This window comes from Solea solea, chromosome 10, assembly GCF_958295425.1.
Source record: "Solea solea chromosome 10, fSolSol10.1, whole genome shotgun sequence".
In the NCBI taxonomy this organism is placed as follows: domain Eukaryota; kingdom Metazoa; phylum Chordata; class Actinopteri; order Pleuronectiformes; family Soleidae; genus Solea; species Solea solea.
The window spans coordinates 25,512,288-25,529,636 of record NC_081143.1 but is presented as its reverse complement, the minus strand read 5'-3'; the positions used below and the strand labels follow the sequence as shown (position 1 = coordinate 25,529,636).

Sequence of the window (17,349 nt, the reverse complement as noted above, 5' to 3'; positions counted from 1 at the left end):
TACCTAATCCCCACATTGCACGTTTTTTGGACTGTGGGAGGAAGCCAGAGAACCCGGAGAGAACCCACGCACACACGGGGAGAACATGCAAACTCCATGCAGAAAGGCCCTTGTTCCAACTGGGACTCGAACCCGGGTCTTCTCGCTGCAAGGCGAGAGTGCTAACCACTACACCGCCGTGTGGTCCCTGCAGCAAATGTGAATATATTTAAATCTAAGTAAAGGATTTAGAGAGTAAGTTCTTGCATTATGCTGCATGGTCATATTTTATGTTTAACATTTTGTTTTCTCTTCCTTTCAACTCAGTGTGTATCTTTGCAAGTTTGATGACCTCCTGAGTTGCTTTGCATAAAAACCTCCAATTTATAATTTTTTTAAAATACATAAATAAATAGACAAACTGGCTTTGGCAGTGAAACAATGCTGTAAAATGTCAGCCGCTGTCGCTCTGAAATGATTTGTTCAGTTCAGGACGAACATGTTCGAAGTACGCCCTGACACACACTCGCTGTACAATACTTAAACTTAAGAGTTTGAGCCATGAATGGACCTCGTTATGAAAAAAAACATTCAAATTCAGAGCGTGCGTCTATAGTGACAGTGGTATTTTCATGTAAATGAGTGTCACGGAGGTGACCGGGCATTCAGTATATCAACACGCTGTGAGGAACAAGATTATTTGCATCACTGTGCAGTTCAGCTCTGCAGCGTTCTTTGTACAGCTCAATGCGGCATGAAGCCACATTCTGCTGCACGGACGACCGTTGTGATGAAAGCGGTGGCTCTGTACGTCTCGACAGTGTTATTCAAAAAGTTTAAATTAAATAGAGATGTTAAATGTTAATGTGTAGAGCTCCGGTAGCTGATGTCATGCAAGCGTTGGAATCCAAAACGAGGCCATTTCTCCATCGTCCTCGAGCTTCAGATTTAGTAAGTTTATATTGTTCCTTACGCCTTCTTGCCAAGTCGTCTTCAGTCTGCAGCATTTCCTCTTCGTGTCCACCTTTATATCTATTTGTTTTTGACATGCGCTTCGTAATCTGGGCCCCTTCGTTCCACATGACCCATGGCCATTACCCGACATCATCGTTTCTAACCTCGTCCAGTCGTGTTAGCCCTATAGCGACCATTGTGGCATTTTCATTTCCACCGTTCCTAACTTGGGTGCCCTCACTGTGACGTGGTAGGCTGTACCTTTCGCCGCTGTGGATACCCTTTAATCGCACTTCTGCCATCCTTGCACATCTCCACTGCATCCGCCTTCCGCCTGAATCTCGGAGCCTAAATACTGTATTTGCGATATAAGGGTGAGATATATTCAGTCCGACAAGTTCTGTGATAAAAACGCTCAATCTCCGAAGATTTAAAGTCGGCAGTGAGACGTGACAGCCTGAAACCCACACAGGCATTGATCACTTTTGCAGAAGCCTTTCCTGCCAAAGTCCTGGCGCATACATACTGAGTCACATGACGTCTGGAGCTTCGTAACTATATTCACTCACTCCGTGTCTGCATGTGAGATTGAATGACTTGTGCGAGTCTCTACGTGGATCCTGGGAGCTGATGGGTCCCGCACAAGAAGTTCCTCTGAAGCGCTCACAGCCAGACTGCCAGCAGACATTCTGTGCTGGTGGTTTCTTGGGAGTTGGGAGGAGAAAGCCTCCTCACTCTTGTCGTCCCCCCGAGGCCTGGTCGTAACACTCCTGAGTGTTTTTGACACAGACAAAGCTCAAGTGTCAATCTACCTTGACTTACAGTGATGTTTATACATGAGGACCTGCTCCTTTAACCTGAATCTCTGCTGTCATTTTATTCAGGAACATATGTATATAGTGGGGGAGACTCAGGAGTCAGGACTGTGTGGCCACAGCAGCCAGATCATCAATTCCTGGTTTCAAATGAGTTTGTCTCGATCATACACTGTGTATATCTGATACGTGACCATGCAGCATGAATGAGTTATATCAGAATCTGTGTGGTTTTTCGGCATGGACCTGCACTGGCAGCATGGCACGGGAGGAGAGTGTTGTCCTCTAAAGCCGACTCTCTCACAATTTTTGCAGCAATAGCTTCCATTTCTAATAAAAAGGCACAACTTATCTTATCTATGTCTCAATTCAGTAAAGAATGGTCTCACAAATATGTCATTTTCTGTTGCAAAATGGTATTTCTGTGCATGCATGTAGTTTGAGAAGGCAGTCACGTTCAGATGCATGAACCTTGTAGTCATACATGGGAATTGTCAAATCAGATCTATATAGAATGAGATTTGAATAAGCTTTGAACAATGCGGCTGGTAATCAGAATAAACCTTCCAATTCTTTTCTTGAAATTGAAAAGAAGGAAAGCGAGCCATGGTTGGACATTTAAAGAATATTAAGAACGGAACACTCCCACGTGAGGACACCTCAGAAGTCATCACACACGCCACTGAAAAGAGAGAAACTCTGGCAAGTCTGAGGCTGTATTCTATGACATTTGGCACAGAGGGAGTAATGTGGGTTGGATCTGGCTGACGGGCTTGTTGGGCCATATCATAAAAACGACATCAACAATAATATCAGTTTTAAAAACACAAAGCACTTTGAGAGATGAAGCAAAACAAGACGAAGATACACAACTTACCAAATGTCAAAGCAAAGGACAAAGCAAAAAAACAATAAAGACAAGAAGAGATCACTCAAAATCAAGTGTAAGGGAGTAGAATAAAGATAAAAATAAAAAGTAATAAAACTATAAAACACAAGCTATAAAGGTGAAGTTGTCATTATCATGCTAGGACGCCTTTTATTGATTCCACTTATCATTGCAGTGATAAAGTCCATATTGGTAATCAATACCAGGTTGTAATGCTACTACAAACAGCACTTCATATTCAACCTGAACATGAACAGGAATACCCAACTCAACAGCTCCACCCAGTGTGCAAAATATAAAACTACACAGTGATTTGAGCATCATATGTATTATATACCATATCATAGATTTGTCTCCTTAAAGCAACACAGTGCAACTTTGGCTGGGCATACAGTTATGTCTACTTATTGTGACGACAATAATCAGAATCATGTATGTGTCATAACCTGATTATTGCAAAATGATATTATTATATTATAGAGTATGATGAAATTTGGATGAAGAGAAAGTTCTGTTTTGATGGCAGTGTCTTATTTAGATTAGAGTCTCAATCACGACCCGATTATAAATTAAATGTACAGTATGTAACTCTAGGAGTCAGAACAATAACAACAGACCTAGTTTGATCAGGTCAGGATTGACAGTTGGTTGTTGTCTTATGTTGGTTCCTTATATGGGGAGAGCTTCAGTGGCAGAATGCAAGGAGGGACTATTATGAATAGTTTTGGTCCGTTAGTGACCATAAAATTCAAAAAAACAAAAGAAACATGATGGTTTAACACCAACTATTTCCTTCTTCACACGTACGTTTCACAGGTGGTTTCCCCACACCAACAAATAACAGCAGATGACATGATTAAAAGACAATGGTCCAAGATAAATATGGATATATGAATGTAAAGAGTGTTTGATGTGTTTTATTAACTACTTAACAAAATAAATAACATTAGTCTTGCAGTTTTTAGATAATTAAATGCAAGAATGTATTCAACTCTAACCCTTTTATTCAGTCATTTTACTGACAGTTTAACTCATTTAAACAGTACACACATACTCTCATACTGGGCCAATAAAGTGGATTCTAAGTCTGAAAGTTGCTTTAGGGGCGTGGCTACAGTCAAGCAGTGAATTCCGTCACCTCGTGATGGCCCCGCCCTCTCTGGTTTAGAAAACTTTCCTCAGGTTTGTTTTACCTGTCCGGTGTCATACCTGAAACAAGGACTTACCGAGCACACGTCAGTGAGCGTTAGAGTCCTGTGAGCTGCGGGAGACCGGGACACCCACATCCAGCCATGGCCGAATCCCAGCTCACGTGCATGGAGGACGGCCGCATCGGAGTCAATGTGCCGGAGACCAAACCGGAGTTTTACTACAGCGAGGAGCAGCGCGCTGCCATCGAGGAGCTGCTGAAGAACGGCGACGGTGCGTTCAAGACGCGACTCAAGGATGACAAAATGAAGGACTTTCTGTCCGCGAGGGAAATCAAAACACTGACCAACACTTTCAAACTCTACGACTCCGACGAGGACAGCGACCGCGCCGGCAAAGCCGCGCAGGACGGGGTAGGGGACGCGGACTCGGGGGTCCACTCCACCTACTGGCCCCAGATGTCGGACACCGAGGTGCCACAGCTGGATATCGGCTGGCAGAGCGGGGGGATGTTCAAAGGCGTGACCCGCGTGGCAGTGCACACACATCCGCCCAAAGATAATGGACCGCACATCAAGGAGGTGGTGAGGCGGCTCATACAGGACGCTGGCAAGGTGAGGTGTGGGGGCCCAGGCCCCCCAGGGCCCCTCACATCTATCTATCTATAGGTTATTTACGTGTATAAAGTGTAAGAAACAATGACATTTCATCAAGAACAGTCAAATATTGCTGTAACCCCCAAATAATAAGCCTTAAAATTAAAGAAAAGTTGTTGTTAAGTGAGTTTTCTCATATACTGATAGGTATTGATTCCACATATGTTTTTATTTTATTTAATTATATAGCTTAACTATAACTTCATTTGATTACATTGATAGATATGTAGAAGCAGAACAATGTGTTATGCAGTTCACAAAGTAATTGCTCATTGTGAGTTAATCAAATTAGTGGAACTGGAACTGTTACATATGTAGACAACAGTGTTATTAAGTCAGTCATACAACATGGAGTTATTATGTTATTATGAGAAAAAATGTAAAATAATTAGTATTTGCACTGCAGTGCTATAGAAGAGTGGGCTCCTGTTAAAAAGATAAAGGGCCTTTCTCAGAATTGCTGACACTTAGTATGCGTGTACCTATTATTTTGACCAACTTGTGTACTTTGTAACAGTTTCCATGGCACTTAATATCCTCTGCCCTTTAATGTTGTATGTTCAGTGAAGGTGGGGCGAGAATTACCTCCTTACCCAGTGACTGAGATCCTGGAGTAATTTGTCCAGCGTTGCTGTTTACTCTCAGGCTGCCATATTATGACTCAGCTGAGTCATCCGTTCCGTTTGCTCACCGAGGCAGTCCCCGCTCGGCTCCCCCTGGCTTTTTTCAATCTGGGTCAAGGAGGAAGAGTCATGCATCAGTCAAACCTTTATTACACAGACTCCATTCATCATATCCTGTCATTTCTCTCCCCTCTTTTTGTTTTGTCATGTTTCAAAATCAGCCTAGAATCATGCTGCTCATTTAATTGATTAAATACTACTAAATAAATCTGAAAATTAGTCAATCTTCTTAAAAGGTCCAGTGTGTAACGTGTGAGAGGGTTTATTTTTAGAAAGTGAATATAGTACCATGTTAAAATATGGATTATTTTAACCTGAAAAAAGCCTTTTATTATTATTATACTCCTACTAAGACGAGGTCCTTGCATCATGGAAGTCACCATCGACAACAGCCTCTACTCGACAAACCAGCCAGACTTGCTCCTCATATTTTTAAGCAGAAGATAAATACGCAAATGAAGACAATAATGACATCCTCTCTGGAATGTGAAGGTCACTGTATATACTATAGTTTCCTGACATACTTAGGAAAGAGGGAGAGGGGTGAGGGGGAGGAGTCCTCTGTTTTTGTCACCACTTTTTACACACTGGACTTTTAAATATGACTATTTTGGCTTCTATATGGTAGTAAACTAATTATCTTTTGTTTGTGGACAAATCATTTTGAGCTTTCTGACATTTTATAGGCCAATCAAGTAGTTGATTGATCCAGAATAACTGATCATGACAAAAAATACAATGTACATGTATAATAATATAATATAATATAATATAATATACAAGATTGGCCAAGATATTCATATTTTGAGTTGGTCAAGGCATAGACAATCATTTAAACACACCTTTGCCCTAAAATAAATAAAGTTCAGGTTCAGGTGACTTAATTTATATCCACAGCTTTGGTTTGTGACAGAGGAATAGGCATCAATTTCTCACACAAACTATCAAGAACACCTGACGAACCATGACAAAACATAAGCAGCCATACGTGACAGTGACAAAATAGACCAAAAATAAATGTAAAAGTCAGATTTATCGCCATTTCTTTAACAAAGGTTCGTACAAACTGCTTAGTTTTGCTTTCAAACTCGTCCAGAGACATTACAGAGAACATACAGCTCATTTACATAATTCCAAGCAAAGTCTCTAATACCAACAGAACAGCCCAACTTGGAAATCGGTACCTATTGTCTTTTTCCACTGACGTGAAAGTGATTCAAATGCGGTTTTGCGGCCCCCTACGAAGCGTCCAGATTTATTTTTGGATTTACAAGTACTATTTAGCAGTTTGTGCTTCCATCTCCATCAAGTCATGGTGTGAAATGCATCACTTCCTGTGTGCGGTTTGGAAATATCGCAGGTGACATATGAACACTTTACTGAGAAATGCAAAGATAGAGAGAGGATAAGACTTATTAATTTGTTACTATTTAAAAATGACACATTTTACTAAAGGTTTTAATAATTTAGTGACCAATGGATGGACTTGAACAAAGCAGGAGATCACATATATATATATAATAGCCAAAGTGGACTAGAGGAGAACAGCCAGACTTAAAGGTCATCTTGTGTCTGGATTAAGTCATTTCAAATTGGTCATAAATTGGCATGTAGACGAGCAGAGCTGGGAATCAAACCCACATCCTTCCCATTAAGACAACCCGCTCTACCACTGAGCCACCATCGCCCCTGATGGAGTGACTAACTTTTCAAAAACGTGTACTCCGTCAATGCCTGGCCTCATTCCTCAAACTTGTATTGGGCTTGTACGCTTTTCTTGATAACTGGGTTATTTTTACCCTGTTTCTGTGTTACCTTACTTCCTTGTCGTTCCGGTTATCACCTTATCATGCAAGGGCAGTCAGCTGGTGCAAACATGTTGGCTGAGTGTTCTGTTTACCACATACCTTCCTCACCTTATTGACAGTGCCGCTATTTTTAAACTTAACCTACCATTTTTTTTATATTTAGGGGAATTTGTTCTCTTCCAAAAGTTGTGCGATAAGAGAAGAGGAAAAAATGCACAGCAGGTGATTTAGGTTGCTTTTGGTGAGCAGACTGTACCAAACGCACCAGCTTTTTTCTTATAATAGCAGGCACATGCTGAGCAACCAGTTCACATTATTTCAGTTTGATTTTCTCTTGCTCGACACTGCTCCAGTTTCTGAGAGCTTCTCAGTCTGCTGTCCACATGCCTCAGCTTGTACAGTGTATGTGTAGTTTTCCCTCACAGTTCTGCTCAGCATTTTTCCTCAGTGACACACACACACACACAGTGTGGAAACAACCGGCCTTTTTCTGCCTGACAGAGGAACATTTGTTGCAAATTTAAAGAGGCGCTTTCTTTCCATGACTTTCTGTTTTTCAAGGAACAGTGGAATCACACACACATTTTTTTCCCCGTCTGTTACGTCTCAACATGTGCTGACATTTGAAATACAGAGCACTCTCTTTCTTTGTCTTGTATCTCCATGATGCTGTTAATCAGCAAACTTTTGTTTGACAATTGTAGCTTTGGCTTTTCACCTTTTTAAATTCCCTCAACACTGACTCACAGATTCTGCCTTTGTAAGCTGCATGGGAGCATATGAAAAGCCATTTATGGTCATCGACACAAATATTAGACATCATTCTATTGTTTCAGAGAGTGAAGCCAGTGCAGAGGTGCCTGAAACCTGAATGATCATCACGGGACGACTCAGTCAGTCATTGTTTGTAATTCTATGAGAAAAGTTGATTATTATCAGTAAATATTTTTCTTGATCAGATAATGGTCTCAATCACAGATCTATGTCTTCTTCAATACATTTTGATGGATACAAAACAATACATAGGGATGTCCATTTTGTTAACTATGGTCCCATTTAGAGTCATGGAGCGTTTCCATCGTGGTACAGTTTGGTTTGGTACAGTACGGTATGGTCTGGAAGGGTAAAGCCCTCGGCCGGGCTTGCGTTTTGACTGAGAACACTACCTTTGCTTGGTAGGCCGGGGGTGGGCTGTGCCCGATGGCCGTGTCAGCAAGATATGTGGCATGACGTTGTGCCGGTGCAACGACATCAAACGCTGCACAAAAGTCAACAACATAAACCTGCTCGGTTTGTGGCTGTTTGTCTCTCAAGACATCAAGCGATATATGAGAATAGACTGTGGGAGTGACGCTTTTCTGTCACCAAATCAGCTGACTGTCATGGGTCTAGCTCCGCCCCGTACCGTACCATTGCTTTGGTGCCCCAAAAGGGCCGGTTATTTTGGTACTATAAAATACGTACCATACCAAACCGTTCCACTCAGGAAACACGCCAATATAGACCATGAAGTTTGACCGTGAAGAGTAGTTTTGAGTGGTGAGACGTCAAGGTCAATGTGACGTCATGGACACATTGGTTGGCCTTGTGAATTTGATTTCTGTTATCTGAAATCAACTGTGATCTTTAAATTATTTTCAAAGTGAAGAACTTGCAAAGAGAATTTCATTACATGAATTTACAGTACTGGTGTAAAGGATGACCACACTAGAATTTGATGGTCAAATGGCAGTGGTTAAGAATGCTTTGCTATCACAAAAATGCTTTTAGCCTCAAGTCTATAGGATACATATGGAAAACCCTTGGGGATTTTTGTCAAATTTGGCACAAACATCCACTTGGACTTAGGTTAGTAAAGGTAACTTTCACTTCCTGGTCTCCTGCTGTGTGTGGCTCCTCTTACCCCTGGCTGGGATCAGATTCCTGAGCTTTAGCCAAACCACCCCCACTTCTGAGAAACACCATGTAATTATGTAATCAGCAACAGGGACGGGTTCTTCCACTTTCCCTTTTGTCTGGTGTGAAAAAGCATTACCTCTAGCAAGGCAGAAATACTGAGGGCACGACAAATGGCATGATCATTTGTCGTCAAAGGGTATAAATGAACACATGAAGAGCTCATCATAAAAATGGCATTTGCATACAAAAGTTTGCATTGTCGTCCAGTGCTTTTAACTGTTGCATGTGATGACCAGTCCAGCAGAATATTGACCAGACTGGTTGTTAGCCTTTACTGTATATATGGCTATGGCCAAATAAGTAACTGTTAGCCCCGTGATTACAGGAAGAGTTGGAGCCAATACCAGCTGACATTGGCTGAGAGACAAGGTACACTGCGGACAGTTCACCAGCTTATCAACGGACCAACATTTAGACACAAACAGCCATTTGCACTCACATTCACACCTCCAGTTAACCTAACTCTGCATCCACACAGACGCAACTTAACTAACACACTGCCTCTAACCGTCTGTCTGTGTTTTGTCTGCGTGCCAAGGTTTAAAGGTGCATGACAGTATCTCTAAAAGATACTGAATAAGCACTAAATTCCTCATCTAATCATTTGTTGTCATGCAGCTTTATATCTCCACGATCTGTGAACCTGACTGGAGCACGGCAAAGGCATAACACAGTGGTGTTTTTCCAGTCTTGAAAGACCAGCAGCTGAGCTTTATATGACCTTACACTGCCTTCAGAGTGAGTGTATCACCAGGTAGCCAGTGCCTCCAGAGAGATTAGCTTCACCTCCAGGTTTCTTTGATAGCTTTCTGAAAAGACAGTCTGTGTTTGGGTGACTTTTAGGAGTAAGCCTCTTTTTCCTGCTATAACGATACAGTCAGTCAGCATTTACTCCCAGGTTAAATGACATTGTAGTCGTCACAGTCGTCAAACATGGCACTGGGGTGAATGCACTCATTTCCTTGTCTCCGGTTCTGCACCTTTTCCCACGCAGTGATCTAAAATTGCTCGGACGGCACTGAGCTTGATTGTTTGAAAGACATAAACGCTCTCTCATCATAATATTGTCACTCAGTGTGCCTCTTATTTGTCGTGTGCCCTGCTTGTGTTGGTTCATGGTGCGTCTTGTTTGTGACATTTTGTGACAACAATCGGGCTTGTTTACAGGTCATTTTAAGCAGGTTTTTCCCACGTGTGTTGTCATTAGTTGTTTTACAGAAATATCTGTAAAACAAAATGTGCCGGGTTCTAATTTTGCAAATTTGAACCCGATGGCTTCCAAAAGTAAAACCACATGTAGTCATTCTGATGAGTGTTCAAGTTGTCATTTTTGTGATAAATGTGGTTTTAATGACTTAATTGATGCCATGGAACAGAGAACAACATTAAAAATGAGAGTGTATCTGCTGCACCTCGATACCCTGGCTCCACTACATGATCATTACAGCACAGACTAGAGATGTTCCGATACCATTTTTTCCCTCCCGATACTTGTGCTGTGGGTATCGGCCAATACAGAGTACCGATACCGATACCAGTGTGTTAAAAAAAAAATGATTGTGATATGATTATCATTGGTGGTAAGGTTTGGCTCAGGTTAAACCCTCTGCAAAACATGAACAAATACAGCAAATGGACACCATTTATTTTTACCAGCGATATGTTATTTCGTTTTTCAGCTTGTACGTTTGTTTAGACTCTGGACTCATGTTTCCATGACGACTGACCCGTAAAGGACGCGCGTGACATAATTTTTACATGACTCCAGATTGTTAAAATGAGTCTCTGAAGTAACGCTAAACTTTAAAAACAGAGGCATACATACGCAGGACACAGGTACGCTGGTTAGTTGTAGCGCTGCTCTTTTCGTTTAATAAACGAGACGCTCCAGTGTGACTGTAGGCACGCTAACGGAGCTAGCGCAGCTAACAACGCTAACGGAGCTAACTGGTAAATACTGCCAAACCGCCGACACGATGAGCTAACGTTAGCTCCTTGTCTACAGGTGTCGGGTGATAAGTTCTTCTTCATACCTCTAAAACAGCAACTGTTCCGAGAGCGGCGAAGAAGAACCGTGTCAGAGCTAACGGAGCTCTAATAAATTACGTGGTATCGGATCGGTGCATGGACTCCAGTACTCGCCGATACCGATGCCCAAATTTTCGGCAGTATCAGAGGCATTTCCGATATCGGAATCAGAACAACTCTAGCACAGACTATATCCCGGATTTTTCTGGAGATGTGTAGTCTATCTTTTCCAACCAAAACACGTCATGGACTGTAGTTTTCCTTCCGAAATATTTGTTATACTTAAGCTGTTTCCCCTTTTTTTTGTCTTGCAGGTGATAGCGATCGTGATGGACTTGCTCACAGATATCCAGATCCTGCAGGATCTGATGGACGCGGCCTGGCGACGCTCTGTGGCCGTTTACATCCTCTTAGATAACCAAGGTGTGCCGCACTTCCTCGACATGTGCTCCAGGCTGCAGATGGGCTCGCAGCACCTCCGGGTAAGACAACGGTGCACAGATACACCTACAACTACCACCAATTCAAACCAATATCAGCACCTTTGCTTCAAGCCTAAAAATATCAATACAATTCTTTCGGGGTGCTATATATGAAAGACATTCAGTGTTTTACTTCTGCTTCTGCTATGTTTTAAATGGTTTGCATTTAAAACAAATATCATAAAGCAGATTTAAAATACCTGTACTCTTCAGTAGCTGTGCATGTATCGGCAACAATTTATGGAAAACAGGAAAAGGAAATGTATGTATTTGTGACATATTATGACAGATAGATTGACTGCATAGTTTTGCTGTGTGACGCACCTGTGAAAAATAGTTTCCACATGAACTCTTTTGTTCGTACGAAAACTTTTGCCTAAATCGTGAACCAGTTGTCTCTTTTCTCTCTCGTCTGAGTGTTGATACACTGACGTGCTGAACCATATTGTGATCCTCTGTGCCCGCAGAACATCCGGGTCAGATCGCTGCAGGGAGTTGGATTCTTTCTGTCGTTCGGCAGACTGCCCGGTTCGCTCTCGAACAAGTACATGCTTGTAGATGGAGACAAAGTCATGTTTGGCTCCTACAGGTGAGTTTGTGTGCAATGTATGCACTTCTTCACTCTTCTTCATTTGTGTGTTGAATCACACGATGACTGCAGGTGAAGTCAAAAGAAACAAACTAATAATCATCATTTCAGAAGGGAAATTGAAGCAGGTCCTGGGTACAATTGAATGTGAAGTGTGTGTTTGCTCTAAGTAATCAGTCTCCACCTGAGTAAACCTGAGCAGACCTGCACTCACTTCTGCAGTATGTAAATAATCTCTTAGCCCTCTATGGGCACTGTTTGGGAATTCCCAACAGTCTGTTCTGTATTGAGTGTCCATTCTTTGTTAGGTTAGTTTTATACTGCATGTTACAACACGTTTTCTGTCCATAAAGTTGTTTAAAAGGGTTTTTTTGATAATTGTAATTGTGGCAAACTGTGACCCTGGAGACGGATCTGCCACAGATGATTTTAAATCCTCTGGCAGGTCAGATTGTGTCAACACCGTTGCATGACAGCGATGCGAGATAAAGTCACAAAACATTACGGATGTCTTGTTAAGATGAAGGCCAAGAAGAATCAGTTTTCTTAAAAACCAAATCCCTAGTACAGACTGTCTGTGTCTACAGGAACACATTTTGTGTCTTTTATGATGATGATGTTACAATGACCACCACAGACTCTAGTAAATCTGTGTCTCCCTGTTCCAGTTTCTCCTGGGCAACATCTCGCATGGACCGAAATATGATCACTGTGATGACGGGACAAGTGGTTGACTTCTTTGACCGGGACTTCCGTGAAATGTACGCCATCTCTGAGAAGATGGACCTCTACAAGGAGTTCCACGTCAGCCCGCCTGCTGCTCACACGACCGCCACGGTGCGCTCCAAAGTTGGGTCTATACGTCCACCTTTACCGGCCACCACCTCTCGCTTCCAGGTCACCTTAGGAGATTCACGGAAAGACAAAATCGAGGTACCCGCGCACAAGTACTACAACCCCAAATACTCGCTGGTGTTTGGGGATGCCCTACGGCCAACGGGGTCTCTACAGGAGCCCGGAATAAAGAGGGAGACAATTATGTCTCAGGTCGCTGAGGAGATGGAAGAAGGTAGACCACGAGTGACCAGCAGTGAGAGGATAGACCGGCTGAGTCCGTCAGCCGAAGCCCCGAGTGAACCCTACAGTAGACCGGAGACGACACAGGACAAGAAGGGGCGCAGCACGTTCAGGCAGAGATTATTCGGCAGGAAGTCCACTAAGAATTCACCGACACCACCCGATTGTGCTGACGAGAACGAGGAGAAGAGAGCGAAGGGGAACAAACTAGGCCTCAAGTCAGAGTCTCAGCAGCCGATTAACATCACATTCGACAATGAGAGTGAGTAACGTGTAAAAGGGGATTTATGGAACGATTGACACGATATTTGATTCACTGTTTCTCTTAAGTGTTGGGTGTTGAATTTCACCCCAATCCCACTGATTAAATGGTTGATTAAACAGGTTTTTATCACCAGTGGAAATATGTTCAATCAAAATTCTTGCACGTGTCAAATGACTACGATGCACATAGAGTTTTATCAGCTTCAACTCAACAATTTGTCACCCCTAATGTATTAGTTGATGACAATATTGTGGAATTACATATAAACATGTATTTTATTTTTATTTTATTTTATAGGATAAACGAATACAATGGAAAAACTACAATGATGTTTTTTATATTTTAAGAAGGATAGCGAACGTAAAATGTATTTATTTATTGCCAAGCAATAACCCAATTTATTTTTTTTTCATGTTCAAAGTGCCTTGTGTTACCGCTAATGACAGCTGTGGAATGACTAATATTTAATAAGATACCAACTGTAATAATGTTAATAATAACTACTCAAGCAAAATATGTACTTTATTTTTCTAAGAATAACTTATGAGCCTAAATGTAAAATCAAAACATGTATTTATTTTATAAAAACAACTACTAAGAACGTAATATAACAACATTTTTTAAAATCCCTGGACCTGCAATATATGGTTGGACATGAATTATTTGGGTCCTGACAGTCAAAGCCGTTCGCAATAAATGTTAATGAATAAGCTTACTTTTTATGACTCATGCTCATAATGCAAGTCATGAAAAGTATGTGGGAAAAAATGTGGCACTTAGTTTTTGTTTCGTTTTTTTTCCGCTTTGATCAACGGAGAAATTGAAACTGAAGTTAAAAACAAAACATAGTAATCACTGTAACATTCTCACTGAATTCTCTGTAAGTTTTCCTGCCTCTCATTGTGGTTCTGGTATGTCAATAATGTTTTTGTTAGCAGCTTCAAAAGTTGAGCGATGGCCTCGGGTCATCTGTCGTGTATGAACACGACAGAAGCCGCTGTCTTTTACAACCTGGGCATCAGACTCAACAATCACTTACTTTTATAGTGATCCTGACTACAACTTTTATTATTACTATTATTTATTAACAGTTGAGATTTCATAACACAGTGGGTGATCTGTTTATCGGCATCAACCTCTCTCACCTCGCCATATTCTGTCTTTTCTTTTTTGTTATTTTGCCCAGGTTTGAAGAGTCGACATCGAGGAAAACCGAAGTGCACCTTGTCTTGAGGGTAACGTGGATTTTTCTAACTTCAGAATGCAGTCACGCCATCTTACAAACAAACCCTCTTTAAAACCGATGCCACTCATGATTGTGCAATATTGTGACTTTACCCACTGCCTTAGACGAAGACCAAATGAATGTACTGTGTCAGGTACTGTGACAAATAAAATAAATGTGGGGGTTTTGTATTGGGATGCAGTAAAAGTTCAATAAGATATGAAATGGTGGTTCTGTTGTGTCTCGTTTTCTCTGAGCCTTGTTGGAAAGAGGGTCAACTGCTCCCCCTGGTGGACACTGAGTGCACTGGTTTACAGGTTTACATTGTAGTGCACACAGTGAGAAGCAGAAGAAGACTTTCTCAGCTTTGAGAAAATAATAATTTGTCTTCAGTTTACAAGAGAACAAGGTTTTGTAAAAGGGCGTCTGATGGTAGCTGTAAACACACAGGCCTTCTCTAAAGCAGGGGTCACAAAGGGACCACAGAGGGGACCATTTGGGTTTATGTCCACATCCATGCACAGTTCCTGACTCATTTGATATTTTGTCTTTGCTGATAGCGCTACAGCTTTTAGCAAAGCCACTCATCATTAAAGATGTTTCTTGAGCAGTCGTACTACGCGTTTGAAAGGACGAGGGTTCCACCCCTGAGGAGGATCATGGTTTATTATACTAAATCTTCAAATCACTCTCTGAACATCACCAGTCTAAATCAGGACTTTGTCAAACCTCAGATTACTGTTGCTTTTTTTTTTTTGTTAATGGTTCTGCGTCTTAATTATTCAAAATGTCTCTGCGATTCCTTTTACACCGTTTCATGTTGTTATTGCTCCGCGTTGCCTTCAGCTGCTTTTACTTGCCGTTTTTTATATCTCTGTTATGTTTGTTTGTTTTTTGTTTTTTTTAATCTTTTCATGACTTTTTAACTCCATCAATGTGTCCTGATTTGAAGCACCTCTGATTTTTAAGTTGCTTATTCCTTTTAAGCATTTTCTGAACGGTGTAACATTGTGTTTTTATGAGTGTTATAAAACCTGGAATTTTAATGTGAATATTGTGTGCAGTGCATTTATTATGGGCTTTAAATGCCATTCATTTCTTGCTTATTAAATGGTTGCAAACCTCAGGAGGGAAATTGGCTACATACAGATTGACGGCAGCCTCCCCTAGTGGTGTTAGTCAGTATTACAGCTACACAAACTCATAGGATCTGACTCTGTTCTCTCTCCTGTCTTTGCGTCTTCTTTTACTTCTTTCAGGGTATTTGCTCACCACTCATTAGTAAGAGAGGAACCACAGGGCCTGATGGGAAATCAGGGGTAAACTGAGAGTTTAGGTGGGGATGTGAAGCAGGGAGGTTGGCAAGTAGGATGTTTTGCAACACTGAAACAGGAAGTCAAAACTGCAGCAGGAAGAGACAACTATTTTAGAGACTAGTCTTGCTGACACTCAGTTAGTATTAAAAGAAATTATTTCCTGTGATACTATGATTAAGATGTGTTATTCTACAGCAATGAAAGTGCCTTTATTCAACCAGATGTTTTATTTAAAAATCAGAGGAATAGGAGATCCAGTTAGATCCTCTTACGGACAATTTGTTTTTGCTGTAAGGAAGTGACATCTAAATACTGTACATTAGAGCTGCAACTAACGATTATTTTCATAATCGATTAATCTGTCGATTATTATCTCGATTAATCGTTTGGTCCATAAAATATCAGTGTGATATATCGGTGTTCGTCAAACCTGGAAATGATGATGTTCTCAAATGTCTTGTTTTGTTCACAAACCAAAATGATTAACTTTTCATGATTTCTTTGTTATCCAGAGCAAAGAAATGAAGAAAATAGTCACATTTAAGACACTTAAACAATTGGAAATCTTATTTTAATCACAAAAAAAAGCTTCAAACCGATTAGTCGATTATCAAAATAGTTAATAATTGATTCATCGTTTCAGCTCTGCTGTACATAAAACGATACAGATTTAACCAAAACAGACTTAACGGTGCATTGTACGTACTGCACAAAAAGCAATATTTAAATCGTAAGTTTGACAAGATTGCAACACCAAACAATAACATTTTGGCGTTTAAGTCTCGGGAAAATTGGTGACAAATGTAGTTGCCGACGAACATGTTCTACATTAAAATGTCTTAAATCCATGAGATTAGTGCTACATACTGTATATATTTTTTTAAAGGATGTACTCACATGAGCCAAAATGTTTCCAGCGCCCTTTAAATCCACTTGAAATGATGTCATCCATGTTTGTAGCTGCTGCTAAAAGAAAACATGGATGGAAACAGGGAGCAGAAATGTGTTTGTGCCACATGTGGCAGATACATTGATTGCTGTTCAACCAGCTGTGCTGAGGTGGCTAATCATGCTCTCAAACAGTGAGTGGGGGGGGGGGGGGCGCCCGGGTCAGTGTTGTGTTGTCTACCACTTTAACCTCCACATGACGGTTGCTGTGGGTGAAAAGGGCGAAAGACAGGGCATAATAATTATGAAATACACCGAGAGGATCTGTCACTTAATCAGTGAGGAAGCCAAAGCTCATGATTTCTCGCTGCTTCTGGCATCAGACGAGGTCCTTTGTTATTGTTTTAACAGAGAGAGAAAGAGAGAGACAGACCCCTAGTTGCAGAAAGTATATCCAATGCGTTAAATAATGTCATTGTGCATGTTTTTTTTGTTTTCTTTATGTTGTGAAGCTGAACAGCTTCCTTGGTCCTGAGTCCCTCCCACCAGATGAACACTCCACCTTCTCTCCATTTAAAAGGCTCCAC

General features: G+C 41.2%; 1 protein-coding gene across 1 annotated transcript; it reads left to right on the top strand.

Annotated features, from left to right (window-relative positions):
* The first annotated feature begins 3,802 nt into the window (after positions 1-3,802).
* Positions 3,803-15,480, top strand: fam83fb (family with sequence similarity 83 member Fb). Its single transcript, XM_058641696.1, has 5 exons — positions 3,803-4,400; positions 11,235-11,402; positions 11,870-11,991; positions 12,660-13,330; positions 14,520-15,480. Exons 1-5 carry the CDS (start codon positions 3,930-3,932, stop codon positions 14,564-14,566), a joined length of 1,479 nt encoding a protein of 492 aa, XP_058497679.1. The 5' UTR covers positions 3,803-3,929; the 3' UTR covers positions 14,567-15,480.
* Positions 15,481-17,349: the final 1,869 nt, after the last annotated feature.

Excerpts from the sequence above, each read along its gene's own strand:
- fam83fb (XM_058641696.1), top strand. The coding sequence starts at position 3,930 with ATGGCCGAATCCCAGCTCACGTGCATGGAGGACGGCCGCATCGGAGTC. Across the intron at positions 11,403-11,869 it reads TGGGCTCGCAGCACCTCCGG|AACATCCGGGTCAGATCGCT; the intron begins GTAAGACAACGG and ends CTGTGCCCGCAG. Across the intron at positions 11,992-12,659 it reads GTCATGTTTGGCTCCTACAG|TTTCTCCTGGGCAACATCTC; the intron begins GTGAGTTTGTGT and ends TCCCTGTTCCAG.